General features: G+C 42.4%; 1 protein-coding gene across 1 annotated transcript in view; it reads left to right on the top strand.

Annotated features, from left to right (window-relative positions):
• Positions 1 to 20,767, top strand: part of DNAH3 (dynein axonemal heavy chain 3) — a 226,805-nt gene that overhangs the window by 68,420 nt on the left and 137,618 nt on the right. Inside the window, exons 16-19 of the mRNA XM_075528109.1 lie at positions 1,360 to 1,483; positions 6,403 to 6,556; positions 7,793 to 7,937; positions 14,410 to 14,621. Coding sequence (XP_075384224.1) covers positions 1,360 to 1,483; positions 6,403 to 6,556; positions 7,793 to 7,937; positions 14,410 to 14,621 — 635 coding nt within the window. The remainder of the gene's footprint in view (positions 1 to 1,359; positions 1,484 to 6,402; positions 6,557 to 7,792; positions 7,938 to 14,409; positions 14,622 to 20,767) is intronic.

Genomic DNA, 20,767 nt, shown 5'->3' with positions numbered 1-20,767 from the left:
GAAGAATCTACGTTATTTGAATTACGGTGTTGGTGAAGAATATAGAAATACCATGAACTGCCAGAAGAACTTAGAAATCAGTCTTGGAAGAAGTACAGCTAGAATGAACTTTGGAAGCTAGGGTGGCAAGACTGTCTCATGTACTTTGGACGTGTTAATAGGAGCCACCAGGCCCTAGAGAAGGATGTCCTGCTTGGGAATGTAGAGGGTCACCCGGAAAGAAGGTTGTCAATGACATACATTGACACAGTCGCACAGCAACAGGCTCCACCGTAACGCTGACTGTGAGGACGGTGAAACACGGGGCACCATCATGCTGCTGCTCTGTGTACAAGGGCCACTGTGCATGTGGAGCACACCTCCCAACAACATGTGTGAGAGCAGTGCTTCTCAACCTTCCCAATGCCACAACCCTTTCATGCAGTTCCTCATGTGGTGGTCACCCCCCAACCATAACATTATTTTTTATTGCTACTTCATCACTGTCATTTTGCTGCTGTTACGAATCAGACAACCCCTGTGAAAGGGTTGTTCGACCCCCAAAGGGGTCGCAGCCCACAGGTTGAGAACCGCTGTGTTAGAGGAACTAACTCTATGCTAGTTTTATATAATATGTGTTAATAATTAATAACAACCAACAAGAGGAATCTTACTAGACAAAGAGGAACCAGCTGGAGACTTGACTTTGGCTTTAGATGCCCATCTTAGCGTCTGTGGCCTGCGGTTCCTGGGAAAGGCATTCCATACACAGAATGCTATTTATGAACAGACAGACAGCACTCATGCTAACACAACCTCACTTTGGAAGAAGCCAAGAAAACCCTCTGGGGAAGTTTGACTCAGTTACATGGGGCTTCAATTGAAAATGGACTCAACAGCCCCAAACAACAGTACTGGGTTTCTCGTAGGTTTGATGGGCACATTTTTTAGTGCCTTAAGGTTTACAAAATGCATATCCAAAAAGTCCAAACAGGATCACGTCCACAGGTAAAGGGCTTAGGATTCCAACGCTTATTTGGAAGAGGACACAATTCAATCCATACCAGTGTGAGCATGATCATTGGCTTAATCTCTTCGTTGACCATCTGTTCAAACAGGGATGAAGTATCACTTGCCATCTAGCCGGGCCCTTAGGCAGTGCCAAGTGAAGGTTAGCTCTCATTTGTTCATCATGGGCTTGGGGGAACTAACCTAGTTATTCAGTATTATCTGCCCTCCCCACCCTGCCAGCCACTCATCGCCACCTCTTCCCCGACACCCGCTTCTCTTGACCTCTCCTTCTGCTGCACTCCCACCTCCCCACCCCCATGCTGACCTATGCAGAGCAGAATCCTAGAACAGACTGTGTGTGTTTTGTAGAAGAAGACATCAAGCTGAACAGTACTCTGTTCCTCTGGCCTGACCAGATTGAAGATATCTTTGAGAACAGTCGGAACCTGCTCTATAACAAGAGGGATCAGGCAGAGCTGGACCTGATTAAAAGGTACCGGGTTGTTGGGGGAAAGGAGTTCTGACTTCACAAGCCCTGCTGCTGGTTCCTGGTTCTCTCCAGGCCCCACCCCCACCAGGGGCAAGATGGTGAAGCCTGAGAGGGAAACTGCTGGAAGGACTTTCCTTTTGTTTCCCACTGAGGGTGTCCTCTCTCAGCCTGCTTCCCTTAGTAACCCCTGCCAGCGTCTTTCCTTTCTGCCTTCAATAATTGCAGCTTGGCGGCGCTGAAATAAGAGGCGAGCGAACATATGGCCTCTGCAATAATTAATAATAGCAAAATTGCCAGCCTTCCATTGGAGATCACAGATCTGGGCCATAACAAGGCAGGAATAATGAAAGGCGTGACAGGAGGTTGGGAAACTGCCTACTTTGCAGCTGCTCTTATTTCAGGGCTTCGGTGGCTTTAATCTTTTATTCGTTCATCGTCCATTCCACCAGCAGTTACTATGAGTGTTTTACTATGTGCTGCACTGTATTTCCAAACATGTATGTGTTGGTAAATAAAGATTTTAATCTGACAGAGAAAGAAGAGACATAGCAAAAAATCAGGCAGTGCCAAGGGACATGTGCCAAGTGCCCCAGGTACACAGTAAAGGTGCTCGCACACACAAACCACTTTGTGTAGGAACTGCAGATTCATTGCCCTGTCCCCATCACACAGGAAATTGCCACTGCCCGACTGTAATTGCCATAGTCCCCGCAAATAGTTTCGATAAAGGGAACAAGCAAGTCAAAGCCGGGTTTTCTACACAAGGTACTTTTCTTCAAACCTCTTGTTACAGTGACCTTCACTGAGGAATTAGCTGCAATAGGTAAGTGGGTTCAGAGTCGGGCTGCTTTCTTAATTCCGTGGAAGGAAGATGCGGTAGTCTGCGCCCTTAAAGATCATACCACCGGAAACCCAGGATGTAGTGCTGCTCTGCCCTGTGGGGTTGCTCTGGGTCACTCTGAGTCAGAATTCACTTGCTCTCAGTGGCTTTGGGTTTTTGTTAGACTCGCCTCTGTACTGTGTAGCATTCCCAGGAGTCCCTGGATGGCACAAAATGGTTAAACATTTGACTACTGACTGAGAAGTCGGATGTTCAAAGCCACCCAGAGGAACCCTGGATAATCGGCCTGGCGATCTGCTTCCAAAGGTGACAACTTTGAAAACCCTGTGGAGCAGCTGTCTTCTGCACATTTGGAGTGAGGATCCACTTGGTGACAACTAATAACAGCAACAATAGTTCCAGGACTCGGAACTTAGCTTGATGGGTAGAACTGAGTTTTGATGACCAATCTGGGGTTCCTTAACGAGGAGCGTGTTTCTTAATCTTCTCGAGCCTCTATTTCCTGATGTAGAAAATAAGTTAACCAAAGAACCTACCCAACCAACCTAAAGAATGAGATAAGATGACCTGCGATTATCCCTAGGTCTCATCCAGGACAGAAGAAGCGTGCAAATTGTCAGCTCTCTTCTTACCTTTTCAACAATACTTCTCTTGAGAGAAATACCACTTCTTAACATCCAAGCCAGCACTTTGAAAGCATTCTTATAGAATCTACTTCTTCTGTAAACTGAAGAGAGACTAATTAGAGGCGGTGGTGCTACTGAAGTTAAGAGGCATGAATGAGGGAGAAGGGTGACTAGGTAAACACTGTTCATTTGGCTTGTTGCTAAGCTCCTAACAGCAGAGGTCAGCGAGGAGCCCAGAAAGGCTCAGTAAGCTGAGTCCCGCAGCCTTGGTCCAGCCTCCTCTTCGGTGAGCTTTCGAACTTCATGCCCATTATTTTGCACCAATCTGAAGAATGACGCTGACCGAGAAGGCTGATGAAGCAGTATTTGTTTATGCATTTATTAAGACAGGTCTGTTCTTCTGCTAAGATATGACATGAGTACATTTCAGTTCCAGAAACTGCCCTCAGTTCACTTTCACCTTGTGCACTTCTCAAATAGGGTAGCTCACAGAGGCAGCTGGCTCTACTCAGGAAGAGGGAGAGTGGGGCAGTGAACAAGGAGGAAGTCAGTCTTTCTGTAACTTAATCTGGGAATTTATATCCCATAATGTTTGCCATTTTCTTTTTCATTAAAAGTGAGTCAGCAGGTCTAACTCATACCCCTAAACCCAAATCCAACCCTCTGCCCTCAAATTGATTCTGACTCATCACTACCCTTGGGAAGGTTTCTGAGCCAGGAAATCATTTTGGAAGCAGATTGCTTTATCTTTCTTCCTTTGGAGTGGCTAGTAGATTTGAACCACACTCAAGCTGAAAAGAAAAACAAAACCCATCTCACTGCCATCGAGTTGTTGCCAACTCCCAGCGACCTTAAAGAACTTGATGGGTAGACAGATTTTTGATGACCAACCTGATGGCCCTGTGACTTTCTGGGTCTGTAACTCTTTACAGAAAGAGAAAGACTCTTCTTTCAGTTACATACCAGGACTCTTCACCCACAGTCAAGTGGAGAGAATTACATAAGAGCATGAATACCAGGAGGCATGGATCATTTTCCCATCTTTTATTTTTAATCATTTTATTGGGGACTCATACAACTCCTAGCACAATCTATCCATCCATCCATTGTGTAAAGCACATTTGTACATTCATTGCCCTCATCATTCTCAAAACATTTGCTCTCCACTCAAGCCCCTAGCATCAGTTCTTCATTTTCCCCTCCCTGCTTCCCTCTTCCTCATGAACCCTTGATAATTTATAAATTATTATTTTGTCATATCTTGCACTGCCCAACATCTCCCTTCACCCACTTTCTGTTGTCTGCCCCCCCAGGGAGGAGGTTATATGTAGATCCTTGTAATCAGTTCCCCCTTTCCACCCCACCCTCCTGCACTCTCACCACTGGTCCTAATGGCATCATCCGTCCTGGATTCCTGTGTTTCTGGTTCCTATCTATGCCAGTGTTAAAGGCTCCTGCCACACAATTCCATTTGTAATGAAACCCACATCAGACAACTTGGAAACCCACATCAGACAACTTGCTAGACAGCTCCTATCCACTTGGCTCTGACTGATGTTGACCTTCAAAAGAAAGTATCATCTGCTCCTGTGACATTTTTATGAGAACCAGCAGATTTTCCTCCATTTTTGTGTCTGTGGATCCAATCCCATCTCACTTTACTTCAACAAGCATAAGTCCCTCCTCCAGTGATTGATCTCCTAATGCCAGTTCATGCAAACAAGTCAGACAATTATATGTTATGATCCATAGGTTTTCATTGGTTAATCTCCAGAGGAGATCACCAGGCCTTTTGCCCTAATCTGGCTTACTCTGGGAGCTCTGCTCAAACCCATCCATCCTGGATGACCTTGTTAGTCTGACATAGCATCCAGCATCTCAGTAACATGAAAGCCACTAAGAGACAGTGGTGGACTCTAAAGTTAACTCTTCTAAATTGCTTTCAAGGAAAGAAGAACAATAAAACCACCACGACAGAATTCTTAACAAAATAATGCCCACATTGTACGTCAAACTTTATGCCATAGCACTGTAGTTGTCCTCAGTGGCAAATTCCTCTACTCTTCTAGGCACTGGCGACCAAACAAGGGATAAAACAGAAAAACTGCATTCATTTATAGAGTTAATCTTCTGGTAAATGAGAGTACATACTTACACAATGATTAACACATACCCAACTGTTCTAAGAATCATATGTGTTATCTAGTAAATATGTACCAGTCTTAATTCTAAGACATTTGCATATGTTACCTTAGTAGAAATGTTAAATATAAATTTTATCCTGCACTGAAGTAGGCTGAGCTATGGCAGGTATGGCAGGTGCCCTGAGCATCCCGGGAGGGGGAGGGGCACCAACGAGCAGTTTCTATTAGCTGTCAAAGTTGCCATCTTGAGCGGTGAGGGATTGCTCAGCAATTTAAAACAAGTTGCCAAAGGGTGTTTCCCCAAAGACATGCTTCTGTCTGTGACGTAGAGCAGTGGAGGGACTGTCCCAAGGTCATAGAGCTAGTAAGAGGCCTAAAGGGAAATGGAACTCATACTCTTGGACTTCAAACTATATTCTACCTCCGTAGGACAATCAGGAGAAACAACTTTGACATCTGCTTCCTTGCGAATGCAGATAAAACAGAGAAGTCACAGGACAGGTCTTTCCTGATGATGACTCTTGCCCTCAGAGCACTCCTCATTGTCTATTAAACGTCTTGTCTCACTTCATTTCCTTCTGTGGATCCATCCATATGATGACTCTTGACGTAGTAGCCTTGCACTTTCAGATGACGGCCCTTCAGAGCACTCCTCATTGTCTATTAAACGTCTTGTCTCACTTCATTTCCTTCTGTGGATCCATCCATATGATGACTCTTGACGTAGTAGCCTTGCACTTTCAGATGCTGGCCCCTCAGAGCACTCCTCATTGTCTATTAAATGTCTTGTCTCACTTCATTTCCTTCTGTGGATCCATCCATACTCTTCTCCACACATGACTGAGTATTGTCGCCCTGACCCCAGTAAAAGATACACTCCATGAGGGTGTGGAGCTTAGCGTGTACTTCTCACCAAGACCTAGAGAAGTTCCTAGAACATATTAGGCCTTCAGTAATAAATATATATAGGTGGATAGATAAGTATTGCATATATATATATATATATATATATATATATATATATATCTTTACGTAGCAGGGAAACATCCAGAAATGCTTAATCACCAGTAATATACAATAGCATCTCTGGAACGTGTGACTATAGGTAATTTATTTCTTTTTCTACTTCATTTTTGTCTTAATTTTTACAGTTAACAATTTAAATGTATATTTGCAAACACACACACACACACTCTGCAGGTCTCAGAAAACTAGATTTTACCTAGACTTGAATATGGGTGAACAATGCAGATATTTTAAACATGCAAAAAATAGAAAGTCCAAAGGTGACTGTATTCTCTTTGTCTTAAGATGCTCAGAATTTGAGACCAAGCTTGAGAGCTACAGCCGAGATCTAGAAACCTTCAGGAAGCGTGAAGTTATGTCTACAGAAGAGATGAAGAACAATGTTGAAAAGCTTAATGAGTTATCAAAGAACCTGGAACAAGCACTGACGGAATTTGAGGTTTGGAGTCTTGAGACGAGGAATTGGGAATTAGTACAGAGTTAATGGTTCTGGTCCTTGCTCCAATATGTTTCTGAAAGGACTTGTCAGGTGCCCAGTTGGGATGATAGATTTACCATTTCTTTCATTGGTTCATTCAACTAGTTTTAACTGTGCCCCTATATTGTGCCAGGGTTTTTGTTAGTCATGGATTATACAAAGAAATGGAAGCAGAGTAATTGCTCGTGTACCTTATATAATGAACATTTGTTATGTGATGCCTCAATGCCCATTCAAAGTCTTTGTGGTAGGTAGTATTATACTCATTTAATAAATAACAAAGTGGAAGCTTTGTATTTCTGTACATTGATATATAATCTATATCTACATTTACCCTTATGCAAAGTAGGTCAGACTTAGGGAAGTTAAGTCACTGTTCCCAGAAGTCAGCTAGTAAGTTGCTTAACCATTGAAGTTCTTACCCTTAAGGTAAATCAGTATAAGAAAACAACATCATATAAATGGCTAACGTAAAAATTAAAAATGTGAAAATAGAGATATGAATATGATACCCTGGAAGCAAAGGTGATGAAGTAAGTAACTTCAACCAGTTAGATCTCAGCTTGCTTGGCCCTCTAAGGTCACAGAGATCTGTTTACTTGAACCCGTACCTTGTTTTCGTTCTTTTTTTATAAAATCATTTAATTGGGGGCTCATACAACTCTTATCACAATCCATCCATTATGTCAAGCACATGCTTACATTCGTGGCCCTCATCATTCTCAAAAAATTTTCTCTCCACTTAAGCCCGTGGTATCAGCTCCTCATTTTCCCCCTCCTTCCTCACTACCCCCTTCCTCATGTACCCTTGATAATTTATGAATTATTATTATGTCATGTATTACACTGTCTGACATCTCCCTCTCTTCACCCACTTTTCTGTTGTCCGTCCCCCAGGGAGGAGGCCACATGTAGATCTTTGTAATCGGTTCCTCCTTTCAAACCCACCCTCACTCTACCCTTCCAGTATTGCCACTCTCACCACTGGTCCTGAAGGGATCATCTGCTCTGTGTTCTCTGTGTTTCCAGTTCCTATCTGGGCCAGTGTACATACCTTGTTTTCATATCTAGCTCTCTAGATGTGTGTAGCATCTTCCTTTCCTTGGCTTACAAGGTTCTGAGAAATTTGACATGATGCCTTCCAGGGTTCAGGGGAACCACTCACCCAATAATCAGCATCTCCCTTTTGCCCTTCAGTTGATCAATAAGGAAGAGGAACTATTGGGAAGAGAGAAGAGCATCTTCCCTCTTCTGCAAACCATGATGACCAACAAAGTGCCTTATGAGCAGCTATGGGTGACGGCCTATGAATTCAGCACCAAGTCTGAGGAGTGGATGAATGGTATGCGAGGATCTCTTTGGTCAGTTCTGAATTGAAGTGAAGTTTGAAATTTGGTTTCTGGCTGGACTTTTCCAGATTCTGATACTCTAAGAAACTCAGGACAAAATGTTCTCATGTGATAATGATGGAAAATAGGGGGTCCAAGAGCCAGACCTATTGCCAAGATAAAATAGAACCGCCATCAAAAGCACCATGAATTAGACTGTGATTCTTGAGAGGCAGATGCTGGAAGGTGAAGGTAGCAGTGTCACTAATTGCTTTAGGAAAGGCCCAGATGCCATGAACATCTGTAAACTACCTCCTTTACTCTAGACTGGAATCTAGAAAGTATTAAGGAAGTAGAATCAATGGGACTTAACAATTGATTTGACATGGGTGAGGGGCTCTGTGCTGACGGGGTTCTCTAGAGAAGCAAAACTAGTGGTAGGTATATGTGAATATAAATACATTTATATCAAGAAAGTGGTTTACACCATTATAGAAATGGGTAATTCAGTCCAATTCGAGTCTGTGGGTCAGATAGTAAGCTGGACGCTTTCCCTGACCCTGTAGCACGTAGCTGACAAGGCTGATCAACCAGGAAGCAGAGAGACAAGCCTAGAAAGCAGGAAGGTCCCAGGCTGGTGATGGAGGTGGGTGAATCCCACGGTCAGTAGGTTAGGCTCATGGCTGCAGGATTGAATGGATTCAAGGTTGGCGGGCAATGTGGCGGGCAATTGATAGCACCCAGCGTTGGTAGGCAATATGATGGACCATTAGCTCAAATTCAAAGAACCAGAGGCCGATGAGACAAATGCAGGATCTAGACCAGCAAGACAGGGCAGGGGCTGGGGTGGGAGAGCCTTCCCACGGGGCTCTGTTTAAATAGTAGTAGGCCACGCGCCCAAGGACACATCCTTTCCGTTACACTGGGCTTGTGACCCAAGGAAGGAGACTGCATTCATGGGATTATTTATCTTTCCATAGGTCACATTATGGGGGTGGCTTCAACTGCCCTACTACAGAGGCTATTGACCCAATTAAGTTGACACAAAACCTAACTGCCACAGGCTCTGAGGAAAAGGGATGAACTAAGAAGAACTTGACTTTTTTTTTTTCTCAATAGGGCTGTTCCATTGTTCCAACTAAAAGAATTGTTATAAAGGTTGTTTTTCTTCATTGTGTTCTCTTTAGACCTTTGCAAAAATAAATTGGCTCTATTTGTATGCATCTATTTCTAGAATCTTGATTCGATTCCATTGATCTGTACCTAACCCTTAGCACAGTTTTTAGCACTATCATTTTATGTTGAGTCAGATCCAATTCCTAGTGACCCGATTTACAGCAGAACAAAGCGTTGCCTGGTCCTGCACCATCCTCACCCTTGTTATGCTTGTGCCCATTGTTGAAGCCACTGTGTCATTTCATCTCATTAAGGGTCATTCTCTGTTTATACTTACCCTTTGCTTTACGAAACCTTTGCCAGGGACTGGTTTCTCCAAAGTGCAGGAGACGGTCAGTGTACTGTTGCAATTGCTTATGAATTATCTTCAGCAAAATTTTTCGTGTGTGATATTAATAATTCTGTTCTATAATTTCTCCATCCTGATCGGTTTCTGTTCTCTGGAACATGCACAAATTCAGATCTCTTCTAAATTGCCTGTCTTAGATGAGTGAGTGCTTCCAATGCTGTATCGTTTTTTGAAACATTTCAAATCCTACAATTTCTGGAGCCTTGTTTTTTGGCTGATGCTTTCAGTGCAGCTTGGACTTCTTCCTTCAATACCATATTCTTCATCAACCTCTTAAAGTGGTTCAATATTGACCAGTTCTTTCTGGTACAGTGACTGTGTATTCAGTCCATCCCTGTTGATGCTTCCTCCATCACTCATATATGTTTTTATAGTCAATTATTAAAATAGTGTAATCACTCATAACTTCTCTCTTCAGGTTTGTTTTGGCTATCCCATTATTTTCCACAGAAATTTGATAACCTATTATCTCTACAAACTAAATATTTGCTGGAATTTTTATTGGAAATGTGTTAAATTTATAGATCAGTTTTAGTAGAATTAACATCTTTGCTAATTCTTTGTTAATGAAGCATTCAATCTATGCACATTGTCTTTCCAATTATGTAGGTATTCTTTGATCTCTTTTATCAGCACTTTGTAGGTTTCAGGATATAGATTCTGTACATATTTTGTTTAATTATATGTAAATATTTTGTTTAATTATATGTAAATGACATGCATTTTAAAACTGCATTTACTCCTTCCTGCTATAGAGAAACACAATTTGAACATTAATAACACCAAACTTATTAGAATACAAGGTTGTAGAATAGAAGTTTGTTGTTGTTCAAGTTCCATAGTATTGTCTACAGTCATGGGGATTATATACTTCTCAACATTTTTGAGCAATCTTATGCAGCAGATTTAACCGGTGAAATGTGTTGTTTGATCTCTTGACTGCTGCTTCTGTGAACAGTGATTGTGGATCCAACAAGATGAAACCCTTGACAACTTCAGTCCTTTCTCTGTTCATCATAATGTTACCTATTGGTAGAGTTGTGAAGGTTTTAGTTTTCCTTACATTGAGTTATAATCTTTACTGAAGGCTTCAGTCCTTGATCTTCATCAGCAAGTGCTTCAAGTCCTCACTTTCACTGAGGAAGGTTGTGTCATCTATGTATCGCAGGTTGTTAATGAACCAATCCTGATGTGACATTCTTCTTCATATAGTAAAGTTTCCTATTTATTTGCTTAGCATACAGATTGAATAAGTATGGTGAGAGGATAAAACCCTGATGCACACCTTTTTTAATTAAATTAAATTTCTTAATCATTTTATCCAGGGCTCATACAACTCATCACAATCCATACATACATCAATTGTGTCAAGCACATCTGTACATTCATTGCCCTCATCATTCTCAAAATATTTGCTCTCCACTTAAGCCCCTAGTATCAGGTCCTCATTTTTCCCCTCCCTCCCCACTCCACCCTCCCTCATGAACTTTGATAATTTATAAGTTATTATTTTGCCACATCTTGCCCTGTCCAACATCTCCCTTCACCCACTTTTCTGTTGTCTGTTCCCCAGGGAGGAGGTCACATGTAGATCCATATAATCAGTTCCCCCTTCCCAACCCACCCTCCCTCTACATTCCCAGCATCGCCACTCACACCACTGGTCCTGAAGGGATCATCTGCCCTGGATTTCCTGTGTTTCTGGTTCCTATCTATACCAGTGTACATCCTCTGGTCTAGTCAGACTTGCAAGGTAGAATTGGGATCATGATAGTAGGGGCGGGGGGTGGGCGGAGAAGCATTTAGGAACTAGAGGAAAGTTTGTATTTTCCATCATTGCTACATCGCACCCCGTCTGGCTCATCTCCTCCCTGGGTCCCTCCTGCAAGAGGATCTCCAGTGGACTACAGGTGGGCTTTGGGTCTCCACTCCGCACTCCCCCTTCATTCACTATGGTAAAATTTTTTGTCCTGATGATGCCTGATACCTGATCCCTTGACACCTTGTGATCACACAGGCTTGTGTATTCTTCCATGTAGGCTTTGTTGCTTCTGAGCTAGATAGCCAGTTGTTTACCTTCAAGCCTTTAAGACCCCAGAGGATATAGCTTTTGATAGCCAGGCACCATCAGCTTTCTTTGCCACATTTGCTTATGCACCCATTTGTCTTCAGTGATCATATCATGGAATGAGCACACAATGATATGATTTTTTGTTCTTCGATGCCTGATAACTGATCCCTTCAGCCCCTCGTGATCACACAGGCTGGTGTGCTTCTTCCATGTGGGCTTTGCTGCTTCTGAGCTAGATGGATGCTTGTTTACCTTCAAGCATTTAAGACCCCAGATGTTATAGCTTTTGATAGCTGGGTACCAATAGCTTTCTTCACCATTTCTAAACATTACTTTCTATTTGAGCCCTTGGTATCAACTCCTCTTTTTTTATTTATCATTTTAATATCTGAAGTTAATTTAGTGATACCTTTTTAAAGATTTCATGAGCATTTGTCTCTTCTCTTTTAAGGTTTCTTAATTCATTCTTATTTGAAGTTACTCTAATTATTTTTCTAGGTTTGTCAATTTAATATTTTCAGAGAACCCACTTTTGTGTAGATGATTGAGTTGAGAATTTTCTTCTTTACTAACCTGGTATGTATATATACACACACACACACATCTTTGTAGTTGCATCACATTATTTTGTTTCTGTTAAAAATATTTTATAATTTCCTTGGAGACTTCCTCTGACCCATCAATTTTTAAGAGTGTGTTGTTTAATGTCTAGGTTTTTGGACATTTTCTAGTTAGATGTCTATAATTGATTCATAGTTTAATTTCATTGAAATAAAATTTTTTTCATTGAAATAGTCTGTTATTTTAATTATTCTGAATTTGTAAGGATATAGTCTATCTTTTAAAATGTTCCATGTGCAATTTTTAAGAAACTGTATTTTATTGGCGATGGAGTGTTTTAGTAAGGGGTAAATTTAGTGGATGGTACTGTCTTTGTTAAAACCACCTGTGGCAGTGCTCCATACTGGAATTCAGTCTGACTCCATAGATAGAATATTGCTACCACAAAACTTACCACCTGTTATCTTTAAAGATTAGAGTTAGAGTTCCAGAGTATGGGCTTTGCTTCAGGTATTTTTTAATTATTAAAAGATCATTTTATTGGGGGCTCTTACAACTCATAACAATTCATACATCACCTGTATCAAGCGTATTTGTACATATGTTGCCATCATTCTTTTCTAGACCTTTCCTTTCTACTGAGCCCTTGGTATCAGCTCCTCTTTTTTCCCTCCCTCCCTACCCCCATGTCACCTTGATAAATTATAAATTATTATTATTTTCATATTTTACACTGACCAGTGTCTCCCTTCACCCACCTTTCTGTTGTTCATCCCTGTGTGTATGTGTGCATGTGTGTGTTTATGTAATGATCATTGTGATCAGTTCCCCTCTTTCTTCCCTTCTCTCCCCATTTTCCCCCACCCTCCTGGTATTGCTACTCCCATTCCTGTTCCTGGATTCTGTGTGTCATGAGCCCTTATCTGTACCTGTGCACATGCTCCAATCTAACCGCAGTGAAAGCAAGTACTCCACTACCATGGTAGTGGAGGGTGAGGAAGCCTCAAGAAACCAGAGGAATACTGTGTGTTTCATCGGTGCTTTACTGCACCCTGGTTGACTCATCCCTTCCCTCTGACCCCTCTTTGAGGGGATGTCCTACTGCCTACAAACGGGCCTTGTTCTCAACAATGTTTCAGGCAATTATGACTTCATTTCAAATAGCAGTTCCTAAAATTCTAGCATTATCAAAATACCCTACTGATTTGGGCATACTCCATTTTTGGAAAAAATATTCAATAAAATAGGAATAAAAGGGAAATTCCTCAACATAATATAGGCTATTTGTGCAAAACCAACAACCAGCATTCACTCAATGGAGAGAAACTGAAAGCATTTACTCATCAGAACAGGCACCAGACAAGGTTGCCTTTTATCACCACTTAGATTTTATGTCGTCCTAGGAGTTTTATGAAACATCGTAAAGAAACCAAAGGCATCCACATTGGCAAAGAAGAAGTAAAACACTTTCTGTTTGTAGACAATATGATGTTATACATAGAAAACCCCAAAGAGTCAAGAAAAATGTTGCTGGAACTAATTGAAAATTTGGGCAATGTGGCAGGATGTAAGATTAACATACAGAATCAATTCAATTTTTTATTATTAGGGAAAAGAAGTCTGAAAGAGAAAATTTTAAGGGCATATTATATACTATTTACAATAACCATCACAAAGATGAAAAACTAAGATAATGTACTGAGCAAAGTTAGTCAAGTTCATAAACACAAATAAAATTTGAGACCACTATTATAAAGACAAATTTAAGAAGAATGGTTGTCACACTAAAGGAAACAGAGTTTGAAGGCTATAATGAGGAGTCCAGGGAGAAAAGGGGAAAGAAAACAAGGGGGCAGAAAACAAATAAACAAATTTAAAATAATTGCATAGTCTAGTAACTATACCATAGCCACCAGAAATGTTGCCAAAAAAAGTTTAAAATAAAACTCAGTAACATGCCCAAGGTTTCACTCCCTAAGTGGAGGATTTAGATGCAGGCACACCTCCAAAGCCCTTGGCTGTTACTATATACCATACCTGTTAGCTGTTGCCATTGAGTTGATTCTGACTCAAAGCCACCCTCCAGGAGAGGGTGGAACTACCCTATAGGGCTTCAAGCACCTCTTTATGGAAGCAGATTGCCGGCTCTTTCTTCTGCACGGGCTACTGGTGGGTTCAAAGTGCTTGTGGGTTCTAACTGCTGACTTTTCAGTTAGCAGGTGAGTGCTTAGCAACTCCCCAATATACTGTGCCTGAAGTTCATGGAATTAGAGTTACACGTGACCGGCATCTACTTCATCCTTCCTTTGTCTCATCTTTTCTCTTTCAGGACCCCTCTATTTACTGAACGCGGAGGAAATCGCAGAGGAAATAGGGAATATGTGGAGGACGATCTATAAACTGACCAAGACCTTAGTTGATGTGCCAGCACCCAAACGCTTAGCAGAGAATGTGAAAATCAAGATTGATAAGTTCAAGCAGCACATACCAATTCTGACCATCTCCTGCAACCCAGGAATGAAAGATCGGCACTGGCAGCAGGTCCCTGTCAATACCTACCCCCCAGTCAGCCCAGCCCTTACCAGGCCATGGTATCCCTTTGGAAGGTGGCACACATTACCAGGTCATTAGTGCCTGATTGTTCTGAAAGGGAAAGCTCGTCCGATCCAAGAGAGTGATCTTGAGGGTGATGGTCTTTGAAGGAAGTAAATGGGTGGAAGATGGGTGGGACTGCCTGCCTCTCCATATAAGTGGCATATTGTTGGGAGAGACCAGTCCCTGGAGAAGGATGTGATGCTTCGGAAAGTACAAGGACAGTGTAAAAAGAGGAAGCCCCTCAAGGAGGTGGATTGACCCCGTGGCTGCAATAATGGGCTCAAGCAGGGAGTAAATGTGAGGATTGCACAGGGCCAGGCAGTGTTTCATTCTGTTGTGCACAGGGTCGCTATGGACTGGAACTACATTGATGGCACGGCAACATCCATATGAATAGGTTGACTAGGATCTTTGCTGGTGGTTAAGTATTATTCCAACCAGTGGTCACACACACACACACACACACACACCTCCTTGTATGCTTTTTTAAGCAAATGGCTACAGAGGGTTCCAAAGAGCTACTGAACCCCAAACCTGACCCTGTATAGGATTTCCAAGATTGTAAACCTTTACTGGTATAGACAGCCTCATCCTTTTCCCACTGAGTGGCTGGTAGGAGGTTTGAACAACTGGCCTTGCCATTAGCAGCCCACGGCTAACCCACAGCACCACCAGGGCTAGAGGAGAAGGAGCCTTGCTTTGTTCCTGAGATACACAAAAGAGGCTGCTTGATGTAGGATACACAAAAGATAATTGCTGTTCAGGCTGATTTTAGTTTGGAGTTGAATCAGCAAACAGACTGTGCTTCAGAAATAATTTTGCACTTTACAGTCCTGGGAATCTATAAATGAGAATAATAAATATTCTCTCTAAAAATAGCTTGGATTTTAATAAGCAACCAAGTGTGAAGGTTTTGAGTGTGGTGTGAACACTAAGCTGAAAAAAGACATCTCACTGGATTTCTAAAATAATTGCCTCAAGAGCTAGCAGTGGCTTTGCAAGTGTCCCTACCAGAGGGCTGCTCTGTGCGTGGGTAAGGTGAGATAGCTTTCCGTGGGCAGAGTCCTCTCTGACTTGGCCTGGAATCCTTGTCTTAGAACCATGTACAAGAACTAGTGAGAGCATTTTGTAGCGAGAAGCTACTTCCAATTTCTCAAAAATCCCTGGGATCTAAGACCTAGGAAAGTGTGGAATGACACGTAGAGGCAGACACCATCGGGATCAGCTTCTGGACTTGAAATGCCCTAGTGGAGGGGACTGCATGGACCTTGTGCTCGTCCTTGATGCTCATAGGTCCCTCTCCCAATAAACGCAGTCTGACTGGACCTTGTTTTGAGGAGTAGGGGAGCCGAGTAGACAGAGCCTCTGGTAATGGCAGGCTCTTCCATGAGATGGGACACTATCAAAGGGCCTCATCACTGGCATGTAAACAATACTTCAGGAGAGTTCAGGAGAGTCCTGTGGTGTTGTTTCAGATGTACTGGGGAGCATCACTCACCCCGCATCTGTGTATCTCCCATGATCATGTGTATGCCACCATCTCACCTGTAGACACTTGAAAAACCCCAATCATTCCTTGGCATCCATAATTCTCATTTATCAATTACTTCAATAGACAAATAAAATTGCACCCTACAATGATAAGAATAGCAAAAATGTATTTGTGCCACCCAGGAGATTGGGTCGGGGTGGGTGGGGTGGGGAGGCAGCATGTGAATGGACAAAGGCTATCTGCTCCACCTTAGGTCTGCCCCCACTCAGAGTACATGCCTGCTGACTGTGTTTGTCACATCCCAAGTCATCCCAGGTGATGCACTTGATCCCCCAGCCTGGAATACGGAGACGCCTTTCTCTGCCCTGATGTCTAACTCTGGAGACCCATTTGTCCATGTGCTGGTTCTGATAGGACTTCTGAAGCCGAACCATCTGTAGTTCTCGGTCTAGAAGATGGGGTTGGGAGGGAGTTGTGCTGAGAATTTTTTTTAGCCATTCCTCAGAACTTAGTAGGATAAGCAAATGATAGCAGTAAAGTCTCCCCAATGTTTAGGGAACAGATTTTACTGATATTGGCAATGTGGTTACTGTGGCGGCTTAAAGCGAGATGGGGCAAGGCATACTAACCACAATGATAGGTGCTAGCGCTGGCTTGTTCGGTCCCAAACCAAACCCACTAGCATCGAGTCAATTCTGACTCGCCATGACACTGGGGGTGGGGAGTGCGTTTCCAAGGCTTTGTGAACCTTTACAGACCAGACAGCTCTAGCTTTCTCTGGAAGAGTTCCTAGGGAGTTTGAACAGCCCACCTTTCAGGTAGCTGTTCAGCACTTACTCCATAGTGCCATCAGCTCCTTAGATTTCTAGGACACCACTCCATTTGTGAGCATATTTTATTTAACTAAATATAATATATCTCAAACATAGAATTTTAATATACAATCCAGATGAAAATAGTAATGATATTTTATATTTTTCACATTGTCTCTGAAATATGATTTTTTCCCCATGAATAGCACATGGACTAGCCTGATTTCAAATAACAGACAGGGGCTAGGGACATTATAGTGACAAGTACTCCCTACTGGACAGTATAGCTCCAGGCTCTTAGAATGAGAGCCAGGTGGTTGATGATCATCATAGTGACACAAGATCATTTCTAAAATAAAAGTACCAATCTTGAAGTTCTCAGCCTGGTCCAATACTGCTGCAGGTGCTCCACATGGGTCTGCTATGTAACCCTAGACATGATCAGTTTGCCCTCCTCCGCCATACTTTGAGGTGTTGGGGGAGAAATGAGAGAACCCAGCACAATTGGAGCCATTGTGTAGAGTGTGAACCGCGCAGCTCGTGGGAGTGCTGCTTTGCGGGCTACCGTGTTACTGGTACTTCCTAGAGCTGTGCAGGATTTATAACCTGCACACTACATGGTAGCCTGGGAAAGGGCAGGAGAGCATACTGACAAAGAAGCTTGAGTGTCAGAAATAATGGGATCCAAGTCTCCATTCTGCCATTTATCATCTAGGTAACCATGGGCAAGGTGTTTTATTTTTCTGCCTCGGTTTCCTTATCTGTAAAATGGGAAGATAATTCGTTAGACCTTCCTCATAGGGTTGCTGTAAGATTGAACTATTTGCTCAAGCATTTCTGAAGGGGGAAGTCTTTATGGGCACACAAAGCTTCGTCTCGCCCCCTCAGAGCGAGTGGTGTATTTGAACTGCTGACCCTGTTTGTTAGCAGCAGGTGTATAATCCACACAGGGCTAAATAAAACAGAGCACAACCTTTCTTTGGAATGGGCAGCAGTCGTGGTGTCTTTCAGTTGGTTGGTCAAGTAGCTGCCTTTCCGATTTCTTGTCTTTGAAGAATAAGTGTTTACCAGCATTGTGTCTGCTGAAACATCTCAACTGACGATCTGTCAATTTCAGGAGCCTGATTTTTTGCCATTGCCTTCAGTGAAACTTGAACTTTTCTTAAGCTCCATTGATTTTGATCATATGCTACCTTCTAAGTGGTTGAGTAATCGGTCAGCTATGTTTGGCACGGTGACTTTATGTAGCCCTTCAGTTATGTTTTAAAGCTGCCTGCATCGTTTAATACTTTGTCCATAAAAAAAACAAAAACTGGGGGAGGGAGGGGGAAAAGTGGAGCTAAGTAGAAAGCACATGTTTTGAGAATGATGATGGCAGCAAATGTGCTTGACACAATGAAGGGATGTGTGGATTGTGATAAGAGTTCTTTGAACCCCCCAATAAAATGATTTTTTAAAAAGAAAGAAAAAGATAATGGCAACATATATACAAATATGCTTGATACAACTTATGTATGGATTGTTATAAGAGCTCTAAGAGCCTCCAATAAAACAAAAACTAGTCTCATGGCCATGGCATTGATGCAACTCATGGCGACCCTCTAGGACAGGGTAGAACTGCTCCTGTGATTTTCTGAGACCATAACATTTTATTTTTCAATAAATAATTTTATTGGGGGCGCTTACAGCTCATAACAATCCATATATCCATTGTATCAAGCACATGTGTACATTTGTTGCCATCATCATTTTGGAAACATTTGCTTTCTACTGGAGCCCTTGGTATCAGCTACTCATTTTTCCCCTCCCTCCGCCACCCTCCCACCCTCATGAATCCTTGCTAAATTATTTATATTATTATGTATTACATTATCTGCTGTCTCCCTTCATCCATGTTTTTGTTGTTTGTCATCCTTGGAGGAGAGGGGGGCTATATGTGGATCATTGCAATCAGTTCCCCCTTTCTTCCCTACCTTCCCTCTACCCTTATAGTATTGCTACTCCCAGTTCTGTTCCTGGGGGTTTATTGGTCCTAGATTCCGTGTGTTAGGAGCTCTTACCTGTACTGTCTATATGCTCTGGTCTAGCTGGGTTTGTAAGATAGAACTAGAGTCATAATAGTTTGGGGAGGAAGCACTAAAGAACTAGAGAAATGTTGTGTGTTTCATCAGTGCTATACTTGGCTGGCTTTTCCCTTCCTTGTGACCCTTCTGTGAGGGGATGTCCAATTGGCTACATATGGGCTTTGGGTCTCCACTCCAGCCCTCCTTGTTCACATCTATATGATTGGTTGTTTGGAGTTTTCTGATGCCTGATACTTGATCCTCTTGACACCTCATGATCACACAAGCTGGTGTGCTTCTTCCATGTGGGTTTTGTTGCTTCCCTGCTAGATGGCTGCTTGTTTATCTTCAAGCCTTTAAGACCCCAGATGTGATATCTTGTTATAGCTGGGCCCTATCAACTTTCTTCACCATATTTGCTTGTGCATCCATTTTGTCTTCAACAATCATATCAGGAAGGTGAGCATCCCAGAATGCCAGGTTATTAGAACAAAATGTCCCTTGTACTAAGGGAGTACTTGAGTAGAGACCCAATGTCCATCTGCTACTTAATATTTAACATATAAATGTATGTACATAGACCTATATCCCTATCATTATATATAAATATATTTACATATGTACATGCCTGTATTTATACCTCTATGAATGTTTAACTCCTAGTTCTTTCTTCTGTTTCCTTTTACTTGCTTCCTGCCCCACTATCATGTTTGACCTTCATTAGACCCTCAGTCATTCCTCTCGGCCACATTGCAATTGATCAAGCCCCACCAGGCATTCTACACTCTCCTTGCCATTGATTTAAGATCATTTGTTGTTCCCTTGTCTCTGGGTTTGTTGCACTCCCCTTCCTTTCCCCCACCTCCCATTCTCCCACGTCCCCCTGGAACCGTCAGCTCATTTGTTTTCCCCTCAGGATGGTTTATCTTGCCTATTTTATATAGTTAAACATGAAAAACAGAAGAAAAGACAAAGAAAGAAAGTCTATAAGTAGTTCCCGGTCTGTCTGTTGACCATTATGAATGTTTTCCAATGGAGTCTGATGAGGTGCCAGGCCCTGCCCCTGAAGTCTATTTTTGGGATTCCTTGGGGACTTCATTGCTTTCCTCCTTTTGCTGCTCTATGGTGCTCCCTTTGTGTTTTGCCCCGGTTGGGGGGTGTTAGGCAAAGGGGCTTTGTCAGACTGGGCACAATTCCCGCACTGTGTCTCCAACGCTGCCTTCTGTAACTATATGGGTCAGTAAGGGGACACCGTGTCTTTCGGTGTTGCCAGACCTATGGCCTTCTCTGTGCATTGACTGCTCTGAACGGGAATGTAGTCCTCGCTTGGTGGGCCAGGATGCAGTTCTCTCTCGCTCTCTCTCTCACTCTCTCTCTCATCTCTATCTCTCTATCTCTCTCCTTCTTCTTAGTTTGTTCCCCTGTGAGACCATAAAGGTTACAGGAGTAGGAAACCCCATCTTTCCCCCATGGAGCAGCTGGTGGTTTTCAACTGCTGACCTTGCAGTTAGCAGCCTAACATAGCTACTGTGGCACTAAGGCTCCTGTCTTTTGTGCACAGAATCCTTCAATAGTACATTCTGAGGCTTAAATTTCTCTTCAGTCCTCTCAGTTGGAGAAATGTCAATCATATTCTTCCCTCTTAGTTTTCTAACTCCAGATCTTTTATTACATTATAATATTTTGTCTTCTTAAAACTTTACTTTAAATCTCTCGGTCTTTTGC

This window comes from Tenrec ecaudatus, chromosome 12 (genome assembly GCF_050624435.1).
Source record: "Tenrec ecaudatus isolate mTenEca1 chromosome 12, mTenEca1.hap1, whole genome shotgun sequence".
NCBI classification, from domain to species: Eukaryota; Metazoa; Chordata; class Mammalia; order Afrosoricida; family Tenrecidae; genus Tenrec; species Tenrec ecaudatus.
This window is presented reverse-complemented; position numbering and strand designations above follow the sequence as displayed.